We start from the raw sequence: 17,269 nt of genomic DNA, 5'->3' as shown, positions 1-17,269 counted from the left end.
ACTTTAAACTCTAAATTTTCTGCTGAGTGATATTACACACTTCTGATCAAACTACACAACCAGTGCTATCAATTTTGGAAGCCTTCTCCAAAGCCTCAGGTCAAATGTAGTATTCTCTTGTGGGTCTGTGCCTTTCAGCATAGAGAGTTTAAAATTCTCAGCATCCATGGTTCCAACAGCAGGGTTCTGCTGGAATTACCCATGAGCAATGCCTACATCAGAGCAACCCTCTCTGTCCTAAGCTACTGGCATAGCAGGGGAGCTCTGGAAGGGTCACTGAGTACGTGGCATAAACCTCACCTTGATAGATTGGTTTTTGGTAGATGAAGAAAAGCGTAAAGGAAGAAAGAGTGCAGATTTTGAGAGGTCAGTTGCAATACTCACTGGTCCTATCACACTTTCCTCTTACCCACTTGTAATGGGTGGATGTGTTCAAGCACTTGCACCTTTCCATAGATAAGAGACAGAGAGACAAAAGGGCCCCAAGTGCAGATATGGTTTGCAGTTTCCAACTCAGCTCTGCTTCATGCCAAGATGTGATTCACCAGCAAGGCATTAAAGATGGAGATGTGATAGAAAGCAGCTCCTGCTGTGCTGCCTGCCTGGTGAGGAATGTTGTTGGAATGTATTTCAAAGAAGTATCCTTCTCATCAATTAATCTGATCTCTGGGCAGATACTCTGCGCTGTGCCCTGGGGAAAACTTGTCATTGCCAGATTTTTAAATATAGCAGTGCTGTAAGCAACTGACAGGGAAAACTGTTACCTCCCCAAAGTCAGTGGATGAGGCAGTAAGAGCAGTGATGGTGTTTGATCTCTGCAGCTACAAATTGTTATATTTGGGATGTTACATGATCCCCTTTTACCACAAGTAAATCCACCCATGAGAACAGGCAAGCTGCATGTCTGTTAGCAGCTTCTGTGGGACATGCCATGCCAAACAGTGCATTAATTACAGTGCTGTGGTCATACATGATCCAGTCTCTCCATAGTAAAATCAGTAAAAACTGATTTTAATCTCACAGTTTTAATTACTTTAATTAGAGATGGGAGTTGCTTCCTTTGTTTATCTCTGTTTTAAGTTTAGAACATATTAGATGTTAAGCCTCAGTCCAAGTAACTGTTGCTGGCATAATGATGTGGGAAAAGGAATGTGTGGAATCAAGAATGTAATTTTATAGAAGCATCTTGAACTGCTAAAATTGTACTCCCTCTTTTGTACAAATAGTTTACTAGTACAGGGCACTGTTCTAGCATCCCTACAGGAAGAGGACAGGTTTTATAACATGGCATGCTGCTGTTTGTGTCCTGATGGCCTTTAAGGTGAACAGGAGTTCTGAAATAAAACACTGATTTCAGAGAGCTCCTGTGACCTGTCTCTTTTAGTAGCTGAAGTCATGTAACACTGGCTTCTCTTTTCCATCCAGCACTTCACCAATCGGAGAGATGAGTTTGAGGGGACGAGGGAAAGCATCCTGGTCTGGCTCACAGAAATGGACCTACAGCTGACAAACGTGGAACACTTCTCAAAAAGTAACTTTGATGACAAAATGCGCCAGTTAAATGTACGTATCCTTCTGAAGCAGTTGTTTACTATAGCCCAGTGATCCTGTTGGGCTGCCCTTGCCTGACAGAATCATCCATTTTCTGTAACTTCACATCTCTGTAGGACTATATTTGTTTGAAGACAGCAGTAAATTTTAAAGACTTATTGTCTGAATCAAGATTAAGCTGTGCATTATTCAATTCAGATTCAGTGTTCAGGCTCAGTTCTGTCCTGCCATTTTCTCCTGATAATATGTGTTAGTGACAGAGTTATCTGGCATGGAAAGCAGCAGGTGCTGCTTGACAGTAAGAGCTACATTCCTAAATTCAGGCATTATTTTCTGGTGCAAATCTTTTTTGAATTGGCATCATTGTACAATCTCTCCTCAGAGATCATGTTTGTAGCTGGGAATTTCAACAGAAATTGGATATCAGGAATGTGCAGTGATTCTAAGGAATATACTAGTTCTTTCCTACATTATATGCTTATTTCTCCTGTCTCCCTGCACTGTTACTGATTTGGGATGTAGATTTACTGTTGTATAGACTGGAGGCCCAAGCAACCAAACAAACTTCTTGGCTACTGAGAAAAAGATTGTGTGTACCAGCAGAAGAATAATCTCTGATTAGCTGAATTCTTGTATCATGACCCCTTGCAGGCTCAGGAACTGCAGCCATAGTGATGTACACATGGGTGGAAAATGCCAGTTCATTTAGAACTGTAATTCTGCTCATAAAACCTTTGGACCTCTTGAGTAAAAAGATATTTGCCAAATTAAATTAGACAACAATGTCAATTGTGCTTGTCTTTCACTGCAGTGAGCTCGAAAACAGGGAGAAACCTTGGGCTAGGAAGGGCCAGTGGAGAAGTAATTATTTTTCTTGTATGCTCCAAACAGGGTTTCCAACAGGAGATAATGTTAAACACCAATAAGATTGATCAGCTAATTGTTTTTGGGGAGCAGTTGATTCAGAAGAGCGAGCCTCTGGATGCCACCCTGATTGAAGATGAATTGGAAGAGCTTCATCGATACTGTCAGGAGGTGTTTGGGCGAGTTGCCCGGTTCCATCAAAGACTGACTTCAAGGGATCCTGTAAGAAGCAGCAGTTGTTTCAATGCTTTGACAAGATTTTGGTGTTTGAACTGCAATGCTTATTTTGATTTTTGAATTGCAATTGCTTATTCTTAGCAGCTTGACTGAGTGGTTTGAGCTCCAAGGGCTCAGGAGCTCTGCAGGAGATGTCTCAAGCCTTGCCAAATATTTGTTGCCAATCCTTTCATGCCCCTCTCCATCTGCAGAATGTGAAAAATAGCATGGAGGTTGTACATAAGGTTCAGAACTATATAGTTGTGGCTTGAAGGCTTCAAAATATTTTTGGTGTTTTTAATATCACTTTGTTTCCCTTACCATCAAAAATGTACTTGGAATATCTCTTTATGTATTTGTTTGTCCACTCCCATCTGTCCACTTTGTCGTGAGAGCCCGGAATGGGGAACAGCATGCACTTCGCTTTTCCCTGGGAACTTTCAGATTATTCTCAGTTTGCTTGGCCTCAAAAAGAAAGAACATCTGTTAGAAAGCCAGGTAAAGGAAGTAACATGAGCAAGTAGCTGTTCACTCCTGCCTGAGCATCATTTCCTGACTGACCTTTCTAAGTCCATAAGGAACTGGGTACTCCTGCAAACTGGAGAGATGCTGTGGTGGTGGTGGAGTGCCTTGAAAGAGGAGAGGTAGCTGCTGATGTGAGGATTGGATTTGGCAAAAGAGGGAGAAGGCAGAAATTATGTCCCTTTAATTTTAGGTATATGGTTGCTGCAGCTGACCACAAAACTGTCTTCAGTAGTACTGTGTGGTTCAATCATTATCTCATTAAGATCTCTTGTAAATCTTATTAATACGCACTAATTACTTACTTGTAGGGATTGGACGATGAAAAAGACAACTCTGAAAATGAGACAGATCAAGAAGACTCCAGAGAAATCCAGAATGATCCCTGGCATAAGAAAGCCATCCCCGAGGGGCCCTCATCGACACAGTCCCTTTGCCACCTTATGCCCCCAACTCAGGGCCATGAGAGATCAGGCTGTGAGACCCCTGTCAGCGTTGACTCCATCCCACTTGAGTGGGATCACACAGGTGATGTGGGAGGTTCTTCCTCTCACGAAGATGATGAAGAAGCAACATATTACAGTGCTCTGTCAGGTGAGAACCAATGTCCAGCAGTTTGGTTTGACATGGACAGCTGGAGGATGTCCCTGTGTGGGAAGGGAGGGGGATTGAAGTCTTGCTCCCACGTTGTTGGTTGGTTTTCAAGTACCATTAATAGATGTGAGCAGGTTCATCTCTTATGTGAAGGAAAAGGTACTCTCTAAACCAAGCTTTTGTTTTTAGAAACATAAGGTTTTAGAAGCCTTAGTGTCTAAGAATGTTTGAAAATGGTACCAACCACTTCGTTCTTTGTCTTTGCTGTCCTTCATTGTTTCAGTTGTTTTTAATAGTTGGAAGATTCTGAATAGTGAGGAAAATGACATTATTCTTTTTTCAGATGTAGAAATCACTGAAAACCCTGAGGCATATCTTAAAATGACCACAAAAACTTTGAAAGCATCTTCTGGTAGGCACCTGCTAATGCATGTGTCTGAACATGGCAATCTCCCTGTGCTGCACGCTATATTCCTCAACCTCTCTCATACGTAATGTCTGACTTCCTGCCTTGTGTGGACACCATGTCTCATCCTGTCATGGTGTTCTTACGCTGCAGTATCCACATGGACATTAAAAGCAGTCAAGAACACACCATTTAGATTTTGCTTGGTAAATGCCAAGGTGGTTAACATGCATTTCATTGTACTGATCCAAAGTCTTTTGGTTCTTTCTCGGTGGTTTGCTCTGGGTAGTATCAGTTTTTGGTTGTTTCTAATTTTGGTTGCATAACTACTGAAGGCAGTAGCTCCAAGTCTCCGAGTATTTTTTTATGGTTTGTGCATGACAGAACTGTATGTGTCCTGTCTGTTAAATCCAGAACAAACGTTCTCCAAACCATGTCTTAACTTTTTCCTCTGACACGTTGCAGATGTACGATAGTTATTGTTGGGATGCAAACTTTACAAAACCATGGTGCAGCCTTGTCTTTTGTTTTTTTTTTGAATACTCTAACCTGTATTCAAGCATTTTCCAGAAGAAAACAGAATGTCCCATAACTGCATGGCTCTCATCTCATTACCTTTGAAACACTGTTGATGTTTTGCAAATGTGCATGCTTTGCAAGGAAAGCTGCAAAACTGTCATTTTTATGCCATAACTTGATGCCATTTTATTCAAAGCGCTTTCTAACTTAATACAAAGCAACAGCTTCCCTGTGGAGGTGGGATCTTGCACTCATGGTGTGTGGTTTTGGTTTTGTTTGTTTCAGGAAAGTCTGTTTCAGAAGCTCGTCCTTGGCATTCTCCGGGTAGCCCAGTCTGCAGGAAACACAGATATAACCAGGCAGAGATGGTTGGAAATGTGTTGTCTGGACCAGAGACAAGTACTCCCTATAAACCAGACTATGTGAGTTGGAAGCTCTGTGGGCACTGAACCTGAGTCTGTTTGTTGTTCTGTGTAACCCCACCCTCTTTCCTTCTACAGCATCAAGGAAAAGAATAGTTGAGGTGGGGAATTTTCACTTCATGCAAACTTAGACAATATTTTTGGTGGCTCAGGTTGGACTCCTGGTCAGTCAGGGTCTGGAGGAACTTTCTCTGTTGTCTGAGGGCAAGTTGAGGAGAATTTAACCCCCACAAAGGACAGGGTGTGAATCTCTTGATACTTACTGGTATTTTTCTCTTTCCTAAGCAAATTTGAAGAGCCTCAATATGCAACACACCATTTAATCTGCTTCTAGGCGCTGAAAAATGAGCCAAAATGGCTTATTGTCCATTGATGCCTCAGCCTTGGTGGATGTTTGCCAGCCATGGCTTCACCAGCAGCTGCCACATTCAGTGGATCTGGACCCCTTGTCAGCACTCTTCCAGGCAGGGTGGTACTGGTATCTGGCTGCTTTTGTCATCATTAATCCAGTCTCAGAGCCTTACAGTCGATATTACCAAGACCCACAATCAACAAAACACCAGCAATTGTACATTGTTTGGTACATGTAGTCCAAAAGCAATTAATTTGCCACGTCCACTGTAGTAGTCATTGGCCACACAAACCATGGTGTGTGTTTGTTTACTGGAAGGGCACAGAGAACCAGTGTAAACTGGTAGCAAAGCTGCAGAAGCCCAGTGCTAAATCTGATGTGCAAGAGCTCAGCAGCAGCCCAGCCACCCCAGAGTAACACAGGTTAGGCTGGACCTTTGACATCCTGATAACCTGCAGGGCTCACCCACCAAAATGTCATTTCAGGTGAAGCAGCTCAGCTCTGCAAGCAGCAGCAGCAGCAAGGAGAAAATTCCGTCTGCCAACATGAGCGATGAGGAGCCCCAAGACGACCAAGAACTTGTGAATATAGCAGCAACAGAGAAGCAGTCAGGTACAGAGCATTAGGAGTGGCTTTGGGGCTGTGGTGTTTGACCTGTGACTCTGGGAAGGCAAAGCAGAAATGGCACAAAGGCAGCATATTTGGGAACAAAAAAAAAATTAATGTATTTTGCCAAATTTCAAAGTTTCACTGAGCTCCCTTCTCATCTGGCTCTGTCCAGCCCATGGGTGCTGTTCAGAGCTTTCACATTTTCTGCCAGAATTGAGATTTTTCTTTCATAACATATTTCTGTCTCTTTGCTGCTTGTAGTAAATGGGAACAATTTCACTTTCGTCTGATACTGAACACTTCAGGGACTTCTAATCAGATTTCAAACCAAAGGTTCTGTCTAAAATAAGATTGCTATGTGGAGTTACTGGTACTCCATATAACAAGATGCTACAGCTCCCATTTACAGAAATGTTTGTTCAAAGCTGGTAATGCAATCTGTTCTTCAGTATCTTTACAGTGGTCCTTTTATGCAGACAGACCAGCAAGCTGGTTCTCTTGACCTTTTAGGACCTCATTCCTGGTTTCAGGTGCTTGAGATTGTAGCAGATTGTATTGCAGTCACAAAAGCAAATCATGTGATGAAAAGAAGGCTGCAGCTACATGCACCAGCTCACTTACTTTGTTTCTCTGGTCTCACAAATAGTCCAGGGTTGTGTCCCATAGGTGGGATGAGTAGGAATAACCTGAGAATGGTTTAGATGTGCTTTCAGAAAGTGTCAGTGATCACACAGGTGGCGTCTCCATGTCCTGTAGCACTGAATTGATGAAACAATCATTAAGAGTCATTAGAATGGTTTGGGTTGGAAGTTATCTATATCCAACCCCCCCTGCGATGAGCAAGGACATCTTCCACCAGACCAGCTTGCTTGAACATCCAGCCTGGCCTTGAACACTTCCAGGGATGGGGCAGCCATAGCTGCTCTGGGCAACCTGTGCCAGGGCCTCACCACCCTCACAGTAGGGAATTTCTTCCTAATCTTTAATTTAAACCTGCCCTCCAGCATTTTAAAGCCATTATCCCTTGTCCTGTCACTCCATGTCCTTGTCAAAAGTCCCTCTCCATCTGTCCTGGAGCCCCTACAGGCACTGGAAGGGGCTCTAAGGTCTCCCTGGAGCCTTCTCTTCTCCAGGTGCTCTCAGGAAAGGTGCTCCAGCCCTTTCCTCATCTTTGTGGCTTCTTCTGGGCTCTCTCCAGCAACTCCACACAGACATAAAACACAATCCCAGGTCCTAACTGCTGGATCATATTTGTCCCGTGCTGAATTTTGGTGTTCACCAAATCGTAGCTGGGCTTATTGAATTCTGTCTCCTTAGTTTTGGTCTGTTTTTCCAGGTGAATTAAAGCATCTCCAATTGATGTCATTAAAATTCTGTGTAGCATTGCTATGTGGGTAACTTGACCAGCAATATGAAATTTAGACACTGAAGAATCTCAAGAAAAGATGTGGTTGAATGACACTAATACATTACAGCAGTTAATTGATCTCAAGTAGCATGGAAAATAATTTTCTTGCAAAACTTTTTGCATCTGTTTTACACACTCCTTCCTTTACTGAAGATTTAAATGTTTTGTTTTTTTTTTTTTTTCCTGTGATTTGCAGGCATTATTGATAGGTGGGAGCTCATCCAAGCTCAGGACCTCAGAAATAAACTTCGGATGAAACAGAAATTGCAGCAGTGGCAGCAGCTGGACTCAGACCTCAGTGACATCTCTGCTTGGCTTGATAAAACTGAGCAAGAGCTGGAAGAGCTGCAAAAGGTGAAGCTTCCAACCAGCATGCAGGCACTGGAACAAAGGGTCAGGAAATTGAAAGTAAGTTATGGCTTACCGAGAAGAGGGATTTCAAGATGCTGATGTTTTTTAATCACCGTGTTCTCCTGGGATCAGTTGGCAGCATGGATGCCAATAGCAATTCTTGTGCTACAGGGGAACTGAACTGCTCTCAGCTAAGAGGGCTAAAGAGGGTCTTAGGCAAGGTGCTTCTGTCTTCATATACAGAGATTGGCAGGCAGAAGTAAAAACCTTTCCACTTCTCCCTTTCTGTTTTCTTGCACAGTGATATCGACATCTTTTCCTTGTGCCATTCCCCTCTGTGCAAACCAGAAACAGATTGAAAATTAGCCAGGTCAACGGGCTGCAAAGTCTAGGCTCCATTTTTTTTTAATTGAATTAAGGGTGGGGTGTAATTCCAGCAGGAGATTGACAAAGATCTGCTCTGAAGCTGTGGTTTCTGCAACATGAGCCAGCAGGTTACCAGGGCTCATGTAAGTGCTGGGGCCGTGGGACTCAGGCAATGAAATGCCTCAGGTTCAAGTCTGAGAGAGCAAGTGTTCCTAAAATTTGTGGACGTGCAAAATCCCTTTGTGCTCACCCCTCACCAGCTGCCCCATGTGGAGTCACCCTGAGGCTACTGGTCAGTCTGGTGTCACCCTTGGGGTGATGCTGACAAACAGGACACTGCAGGACAGAAGAGGGATTTCCTAGGCATGCTGAGAGTAAGTTTAAGCCTGCATGTCCTGGAGTAGTTATTAGGCCAAGGACAATGACTCTGCACTCCAGTAAGATGAACTCTGACTCCTTCAGCCAGTCTGGATTAGGCACCAAGCCCTTGGAAAGGTGTGATGGTGCCTCCAGAGTGGAGGGAGGTGTTTCCCTTCAGCCTGGAGTTGGGTGTCTGACCACCTCAAGTAGCAGAGCTTCACTTCTTCTTTCTTCTGCATCTACTTAAGAGGAGTCCAGCTGGCTGTAAATCCCATTTTCAGACAGTTTGGCTTTAGAGGGGTGTTAAAAGAGCCAGTATGCTCTAAGAAGTGAATTTCATGAGGTGTCAGGATATCCCAATTGCCTGGGATAAGGATAAAGCCAGTCTGCCTGCAGAGTGGCTTACTGGTGTTCAGAAGTCTGTTTGCTTTGTCTGATATTAAAAGAAACTTCATTGCCTGGAGGAGAGGGGGACAGGATCCTATGATGGGTAAAAAAAAAGTAATTTAGACCAGAAGTTTTCTACAAGTGGAACTCAGATCTTGAGATTGGCACTTGGATAGAAAGGCTGCTGGGAAAAGCAATCTGAGCTTTGTGGCTTGTGGGATTCATCCTGCAGCTCTAACTTCTCTACTGCAAGAGCAGCTTGGAAAAGATGAGTACCCTTGATTCAAACTGTAAACTAGAAGGCACAAGGAAGGCATTGTTTGGCATTCTTTTTTTTTAAAAAACCTTCAGAAATACAGGGTCAGCCTTAACATAAAGGTGGTTAGATGATATGACCATGACTGCAAATTCCATATTATTCCCCCTGAAATTCTAAGGGAGAGGAGGAAAGCAGACAGGACTGCCTTCTGGGGGGCCCTTGGGAAGTCAGAGAAATGGGCTGACAGAAACTGAGACCAGAGAGAAGAAAAATAATTTCTCACAGTAGGGTGGTCTGGTGTGGGACATAGTAAATATAAGATTTTCAGAAAGCTGGGAAAAGCAGGCCTTAGAAACAGAAAAAGCAGAGAAAACTCAGAGCTAGCTGCAGCTGAAAGTCTGAAAGTAGAAAAAGTTATAATGACTTTATATAAGACAAGCAAGCATTGTGTGAAGCAGCTGTACATGTACTTTAATAATTGGCTAGAACACCTGTCTGTAAGCTTTAACAATGTACTAGTAACTAAAAGTTTTTAAAATATTCTGTAGCAAAGAGATCTTTGGCTGCTGCTGGCTGTACGTAAGCTTTGCCATCTTTTTGTTGTCTCAGCCATGTAGTGAGGCTGATGCTGCAAATAAAAGCTCAAGGAATGTACCCCAACAGTCCCATCCTGTTTGTGAAAAAAACAAACCTCCAAACACAGTCTGGTGTGGAATCAGGGGCCCAGAGGGGGTGGGGAATCTCCATCCTGTGAGATACTGAAAATTTAAATGGATGAGGCCCTGAGCATCCTCCTTGGAGTTTGAAGTTGGTCCTATGTGAAACAGGAGAAGAGAGTACAGACCTCCAGATGTCCCTGTCAGCATTATTCTAAGATTCTGGGGTGGCAAAACCTTCATCAATTAGGAGAAAATACCATGTGATGATCAGTGGGAGTATTTGTCCAAATGTCAGGGAAAGAGACAGCTCAGAGGAATTGAAAGGCAGATGTTAGATTAAGCCATGCCTGTAACTTTGGGAGAAGCAAAAGCCCAGTCACTTTTATTTTCTTCAAAGTGAAGGTTTTGGCTTTAAAAATACCCCAAACATAAACCTACCTCAACATGTTTCTTAGCAGTATTGAAAAGCCACCAGATTCAAACATCCTTCCCCAACACCTGTGATACTTTTGAGTGTGTGGCTTTATTGTAAATAAACATGTTTTTCATCATTCATAAAAACTCCTAACCTTCTTTTTCTACCAGGACATGCTTAAAGCATTTGACAGCTACAAAGCAGTGTTGCTTTCTGCTAACCTGAGCAGCAAAGAATTCCAGAAAGCAGACAGCACAGAGTTCAAGGAGCTGCAGAACAGGCTTCGGAAGGTCAACTTGCACTGGGAGAAAGCAAATCGTGCACTGGACAACTGGAGGAAGAGTTTGCAGCAAGCCTTACTGCACTGCCAGGTACATACCATGCCAGCTTGTAAGGGAAAACTCTTTGGGATTCTGTTGAGGAGAGGGCAGAGGGATAATTCCTGCACATCGGTGGAATGGTAACTCACAATCCAAGACACTTTGTTTCCTGATAAAGTTGCCTCTGATGGATTGAAATGGTTTGGTAAAAATACCTTTCAAGTGAGTAATGCCCTTTTGCTACCTAGGTTTCTGTACCCTCACTCTTTGTCAGTTTGTGGTGGCTCTGTCTAAGCTGGGATGGGCGTTTTGTTTGTAGGTGAAGGCACTGCAAAGGTGGTTTTCCTCTTATACAAAAATTTTTTTTTTGTTTCTCTGTTTCTCTAGGATTTCCACGACCAGAGCCAAAAGCTAATCCTGTGGTTGGCAAGTGCTGAAAGCCGGAGGAATGAAGCACAAGTCACAGATCCCAATGCTGATCTCAATACAATACTGGAATGCCAGAAGGAGCTGATGGTGAGTGTGGTCTTTACTGCAGCACCTCAGCTCTCAGCACACACTGAAGAGCAGGATATTTTTGTCTCTCAGTGTCTGCAGCCTCTCCTCAGACCTGCTGTACTCAGGCATGTGGGTGGTTTTGAAATGGACTAAGATATTGCATCTACAAGGCACTTCTCCATAATTACTCATCATAATAAAGTTGCTTATGAGCAGTCTTTATATGCTGGAGCAAGACTTCCAATTTCCAAAATTTAATGTCTTCTCTATATGAATTACCTGCTGCTAGAACTATTTTAAAATGTTAGTTCAAAACAGGTGCAACCAGTCTCTTCAAGAGAACTTCATTTCCTGTGTAGCTGTTACAACCACTCCTGTGCCTTGTTGGTTCTCAGGCAGGTTGTGTTGTTCTTTAAAGCCTTCCAGAGTTCCTCCTTTTGGGAGAACATCCATAAAGTTGAGGGTAACAGTCTGTTGTGCTGTTTTTTGTTTATTCTCAGCAACTGGAGAAAGAGCTGCTGGAGCAACAGCTTAATGTAAACTCCCTCCAAGAGCTCACAGCTTACCTGCTGCTGAAATCAGATGGTGATTACATTGAAGAGGAGGAGAAGGTCCATGTAATTGGAACAAAACTGAAACAGCTGATTGAACAAGTCTCTCATGACTTAAAAACAATACAAGGGAATCTGGTGAGTTGGAATTTAAATACTTGTTTGTGCATCTTCCTTGCTGGAAAGAAATAGCATATTAAGAGTGAAGGTATTTATAAAAAAACTGACTTAAAGCTTAAGTACTTCCACCTTGATAAGCTGAAAAAAGAACAGTTCTGGCTGTTGGAACAACTTCAGCACCCCAGGGCTAGTACAGTATTATATAACATATATATATACATATATATACAACAGAATATACATATATATATACAACATAGGGGTTGTGCTGCCTCTGTCTTCAAGGGGTTTGAAGAGCAGAGAGCATAAAGCTCTGAGTAAGGCTTTTGGTCAGGTCTTTGGACAGGAGGCTGGACTAGATGAACTTCCTGAAGTCCCTTCCAGCCTGAATCTGTGTGATCTAAACCAGGTATCAGTCTAGGAGTGTGTGAAGAACACACAGTTGAAGGTCTTAGCAATGGGTTGCTTATCCTGAGGCCTGTCAGAGATATTTCCAAGTTCATTCCTGTAATTCCTTCAGGCTTGGCACTGTAAAACATTTCTTTATTCTGGGGAACTTGTTATTTTCATGTGAAGGGGCAGTGGGCTGTGCACCTACAGAGGCAGTGAAAGGTGGTTCTTTGCACTTCATTTATTGTCAGTTTTGAATGTGCCTTTTAAAGAGGAAGGTGGTGTTATCTTTCAGGATACCAAAACATTCCTGCTAGTTCCAGATGACTTGGACTCAGGGGTCTATAATACAGAAGAAGAGAAATCCAGTCCTGCTGTGAAGAAGGCAAGTATTTTTTTCTAATACTTTGCTATCAGCCTATAGTGTATTTTGACATATTTAGTGTGAAGTTCCTCAGGTATAATCATTTTACCTTTTAGGTCCATGTACCTTATTAAAGCATTTGCAATCAGACCTTAAAGTCTACAGCTGTCTTTTCAGAGAAATCCCTTGTAGTTTCTGAAACCTGGATACTAAAAGCTGTTTCTCTCAACAGATGGCCCTCAGAAGAACAGCTGATAGCAGGAATGGCAGCAGCACAAGGTAATATTTTATTTATGCCTGATCTCTTGAAAAATAGTGAATATGGCAGAGATGAGCTATGTAAGAGCAGAAACCTGGGCAGCTGTTCCTTATAGGTTGACACATGGGGGGAGGTGATTTCTGCCTACCTGTAGAGTTCCCTCTACCTACCAGCTCTGGGCTGCTCCTTAGGGAAGGTTTCCTTTAGCACTCCTGCTCCAGGAGCTCTGCAGTGATGTGCAACCCTGGCTTGAGAAAATATTTTTTTTCTGCCAGGTAGGGGATATTTCAGGTTTAAATCCTCCTTTAATTCCACCAGCATGCCTGGAAAAAGAAACTTGCCCCTGAGAGCCACTTGGTACAAACAGACCATGAAGGACAAAGGGAGAACTTAACCCTCAGCCCACTGGGGCCTGTTCAAAGGGTAGATCTCAGTAAGCCAGGGCAGAGGAGAACTTCATCAGTGTAAATGATGTCTTTCCTTTGTGCTTCAACACCTATTTGGAACAGCCTGTTTGCCTCCTGGGAAGAGTTAAGTTTTCATCTGAAAATAGGGTAAAAACAACTTGTTTAACTCAAACCCTGAAGTGCCTTGTTCTTTGTTTCTCCTTTTCAGGAGCGAAAGCCATCCACAACCTGTGCAGGCAAACCCTCGGTCTCCCTCGTTCTTCTACCGGGTGTTAAGAGCAGCTTTACCTCTCCAGTTGTTCTTCCTGCTGCTTTTGCTCCTGGCTTGCATGATCCCCTCCTCTGAGGAAGACTACAGCTGCACCCAGGCCAACAACTTTGCCCGCTCCTTCTACCCCATGCTGCGCTACACCAACGGGCCCCCGCCCACCTAGGACAGCCTGCATCACACCAAAACCCTCTGGGGTGGTGCTTTTTTCTCCCATGCTGCTCTAGCATCAGTCAAGCAGTGAGTTTCACATCTCAAAATGTATATCTTGACAGAATTTCAGTGTTTTTGTACGGGAAACAGAACTTTTTCTATAGATTTTTTTTTTAAACTGTAAGCAACACACTTTATACTTTGATGCAATAGATAACACTATTTTATAGGGGCAGTGCTCTTAAGCTTGCAAGGTGTTTGGATACTGAGTTCTTAGATGCAGAAACAACATCACAGTAATTGTAAACATAGCAGTCTGTCTTGGATGACAAGCAGGTGAAGAGGGACTTCATTTAATATGATTTCTGCACACACACTTCACGTCACTTGTATCTTTTGGTACTGTAGTCACTTGGTGGAAACAAAAAAATTGCATATTTTTGAATCTTTGTTGTTGTGTTTTATTCATCTAACACGTTCAATATCATGATGCACATTTGTTTTGTTTGACATAAAGTGTTCTACTAGTTAGGACTGCTGTGTTGTCTTTTTATACCACCTTTGAAATAAGGAATTGCTGCATTGCATGGAAATGGTTTATAATGCACATATTTTCTAGATGAACATGATTATGTAGATTATCCCTGATGTATACAAATAGTGCAATGACTTTTTTAATGAAAGTTTTTTTCCAGTTTTTAACCTGCTGAATAGTGTACAGTACCTTGGGAGAGAATTGTGCATTTTTATAAGCTTTGTTTTTAAAATGAAACTGGCGTCTGGGCAGTGGCTGGAGAAACACTGTGTACAGTCAGCATTGCCACTGCCCCTCTGTTGTACAGTTTGAGTACTGTCATTAAAATTTTGCCAATGTCTGCAGGACTGTGGGTGTGTCTACTGGGGGGGACCAGCCTCATGTTCCAGCAGTGCTGCCCCTTCCACTCCTGTTAGAGTCAATTTCTTTGCCTGCTAAAGGAGTGGTGCTGGGGGAAGCACAACCACTCCCTTGCTTGTCAGAGCAAGAGATCACAGCTGCAGCAGTGGGAGCTGTGGCACAGATCCTGATCCTTCCCTTTGCAGCTGCTTTCCTGGAGGAAGAACACAAAGTTGAACCAATTCATGCTTATTACTAGTTTGAAATGCTGAGCTATTTCCTACTTTGGAGCTGACTTTCTATAGTGGGACTGCTGGAGGGGGGAGATGCCTGTGGGGGAGAGCTCAGTGCAGGAGTAAGGGCTTTGGTCAAAAGTTTTTTGTGTGTGGAAGTGACCCAGGAATTAGCCACTTGCTGCAGTGCTTACCCATGGAAAATAAGGGCTCTGATGAGCCTGTGAGTGTTCTCCCACCCTTTCTACACTCGTCACCACTGGTGGTTGCTGATTCCCCAGCTTCTGGCAGGGGGCTTTACAAAGCAAACTGCTTTGTCCTCATGTTCAGAGAATGGCCAAACCAGCAGCTTTTTCCCAGCCGTGGTGGCAAATCCACTGTGGTTTATTTCCAGGACATGAAACTAACTCATAAGGCTGTGGTGAGGTGCCAGACTTGTGCTCCAGCACCAGCAGCTCTCACACTGAGGCTGGATCCAGAGATGGACCCCCCCTCACCCCTCACTGCACACAGCCACACACCCTGTCCTCTCTCCCCCTGCAATCATTATTTGATATTTTCAAAGCAATTACTTTAGGATGGAGCTCATTTAAGTTTCTTCCTTTGTAGAAGTGAGCCAACTCTAACCATTATTTCATTGCCAGGTTGTCACAAATGCCCATGCAGACCTTTCTGCCAAGAAGTAATAGGCAGTTGCTGACGTGATATTCAGTTCTTCTTCCATTAAAGAACCTATGCAGGGGAAAAAATTGAACAATGTTAAAAGGTCTGAGGAAAATTTCATAGCCTACAATTTCCTTTCATTATGAACAGTTATATCAAATTGTTGAGCTGATGTAATATATAAAAAGAGGAGCTTTCAAGAAATTATCTCAAAATGTCACTAAAAAACAATGTCTGGGAAATAGCTTAAATCTTTTTTTCTTCCACACCTATTTTAAATAGTTTTATTTCCAATTGATTATAATCACTGCACTGTAGGCTGACACTGAAGTCTGCTTTAAACAAGTCATTTTATATCCCCAACAATTTCTTTGTGTCATCATCTCTCTTAGGATTGGGTTGTTAGTGTCCAGGGAAGGATTAAAAAAATACTTTAAAGAGAGGGCAGATGCAGTAGTGAGAGCAACCCATTATGGTTGTGCACGTGCATTGAGAAATGCAACCAAGCCAAAACTAGTCTTGAATTGAGATCTTATTTTTTGGCAGTGAGATGAGGCCTCTATCTGTTTTCAGCTACACCCACCCTGCTCCAGCACAGTCAGCAGCAATGAGAAGGCTCCAGGGAGGTTTTGGAGCAACTCCTGGTACCTCAAGGGGCCCTGCTAGAGAGATGCAGGTGGGCTTCTTACCAGGGGATGTAGTGGAAGGATAAAGGGTGGTGGCTCTAAACTGACAAAGGACAGCTTTAGATTAGGTGTTAGGGAGAAATTCAGTGCTGTGAGGGGGTGAGGTGCTGGGATAAGTTGTACAAAGAAGCTGTGGCTGCCCCATCCCTGGAAGGGTTCAAGGCCAGGTGGGATGGGGCTTGGAGCAAGCTGGAATGGTGGAAGGTGTCCCTCAGTCACTGAGCACACACATTACCTGCTCATGAGTCCAGGCTGAGCTCAGCTGCAGGGGAGAAATGAACAAAAAGCCATATATTTTACATTTCATGATTAGTCAGGCACCAATCCATAACAATGAAACACAGCAGCAGACAAATGCCATCAGTTCACAGAACTAAGGACAGCTGGGGGAAAGGGAAGGGCTGGGCTGTTGTGGGGTTGCTTTCACGTTAACATAACATATATTAAAGTGCTTTAAAAGGCAACACTTTCAGTTGGGAACCCGTTTCCAGTACAAACTCACAGAGAGTGAAATGTTGAAACTGTTAAAATGACAGGACTCAGACCAAAACCTCTTGTGGAAAAAAAGGAGGATGTGGAGTAAGCACTGGTAATGGCTGTGCCAGCTCCTCTGTGACACTGATGACTGAAGAAGGCTTTGTCTGTTGAGGCAGTAGCAGCAGATGTTGGCATTTTTATAGCAGTCTCTTTTTTTGTGCATTAATCAAAATTGCTAACACTCAGCAATACACAAGGAGTGTAGTTGACTCTTAGTGTAAAGATGGAGTTAAATAATGCAGAGATCATAAATAAAACTAAGCCTTAGCTATGAAAGTGCCATTTAAGGCACCACATTTCACTTAAGCAGTAAAATACTGTGAAAAATTAATGCAAATAATACTTATGTTCCACATTGTAGCAATCCACTTGTTTTTCATGCTGCCATTTACAGCAGTCTTAGAATTGCTCTGGGCCCTGGGTCAGCACAACAGATGACCACATCTTACCTGCTTTGCTGACCCATTATCTCACAGGATCTTAGTAATATCAAACCATTTTTTTTCTGAGATGGATGTTGATGATAGCAAAGGTTTTTCCATGGCTTCTAGGTCTGTCTGTATGGAAAGGAAAAGATGGCCTGGGGTAAACTTAGAGGAAGCTGAGAAGTTATGTTTGCATCCCAACAGCACAGAAATGAAAGGGTGAAATGCAGTTGCTACTCCCTGGCTGGAACATGGTTGACA

General features: G+C 43.0%; 1 protein-coding gene across 3 annotated transcripts in view; it reads left to right on the top strand.

Moving 5' to 3' along the window:
• SYNE2 (spectrin repeat containing nuclear envelope protein 2) overlaps nucleotides 1–14,465 on the top strand; it is a 175,497-nt gene extending 161,032 nt beyond the window's left edge. For 2 of the 3 annotated variants that reach the window (XM_064422898.1, XM_064422897.1), the window contains exons 106-118: nucleotides 1,426–1,563; nucleotides 2,443–2,637; nucleotides 3,465–3,747; nucleotides 4,091–4,159; nucleotides 4,958–5,094; nucleotides 5,932–6,058; nucleotides 7,660–7,871; nucleotides 10,431–10,631; nucleotides 10,968–11,096; nucleotides 11,579–11,767; nucleotides 12,435–12,524; nucleotides 12,736–12,782; nucleotides 13,378–14,465. In XM_064422898.1, the coding sequence (XP_064278968.1) occupies nucleotides 1,426–1,563; nucleotides 2,443–2,637; nucleotides 3,465–3,747; nucleotides 4,091–4,159; nucleotides 4,958–5,094; nucleotides 5,932–6,058; nucleotides 7,660–7,871; nucleotides 10,431–10,631; nucleotides 10,968–11,096; nucleotides 11,579–11,767; nucleotides 12,435–12,524; nucleotides 12,736–12,782; nucleotides 13,378–13,603 (2,043 nt within the window). In that variant the 3' untranslated portion in view covers nucleotides 13,604–14,465. The remainder of the gene's footprint in view (nucleotides 1–1,425; nucleotides 1,564–2,442; nucleotides 2,638–3,464; nucleotides 3,748–4,090; nucleotides 4,160–4,957; nucleotides 5,095–5,931; nucleotides 6,059–7,659; nucleotides 7,872–10,430; nucleotides 10,632–10,967; nucleotides 11,097–11,578; nucleotides 11,768–12,434; nucleotides 12,525–12,735; nucleotides 12,783–13,377) is intronic. The other variant, XM_064422899.1, reaches the window with a different exon arrangement.
• Nucleotides 14,466–17,269: the final 2,804 nt, after the last annotated feature.

This window comes from Passer domesticus, chromosome 6 (assembly GCF_036417665.1).
Source record: "Passer domesticus isolate bPasDom1 chromosome 6, bPasDom1.hap1, whole genome shotgun sequence".
Taxonomy (NCBI): Eukaryota; Metazoa; Chordata; class Aves; order Passeriformes; family Passeridae; genus Passer; species Passer domesticus.
The sequence above is the reverse complement of the archived record's forward strand: the minus strand, read 5'-3'. Positions and strand labels throughout refer to the sequence as shown.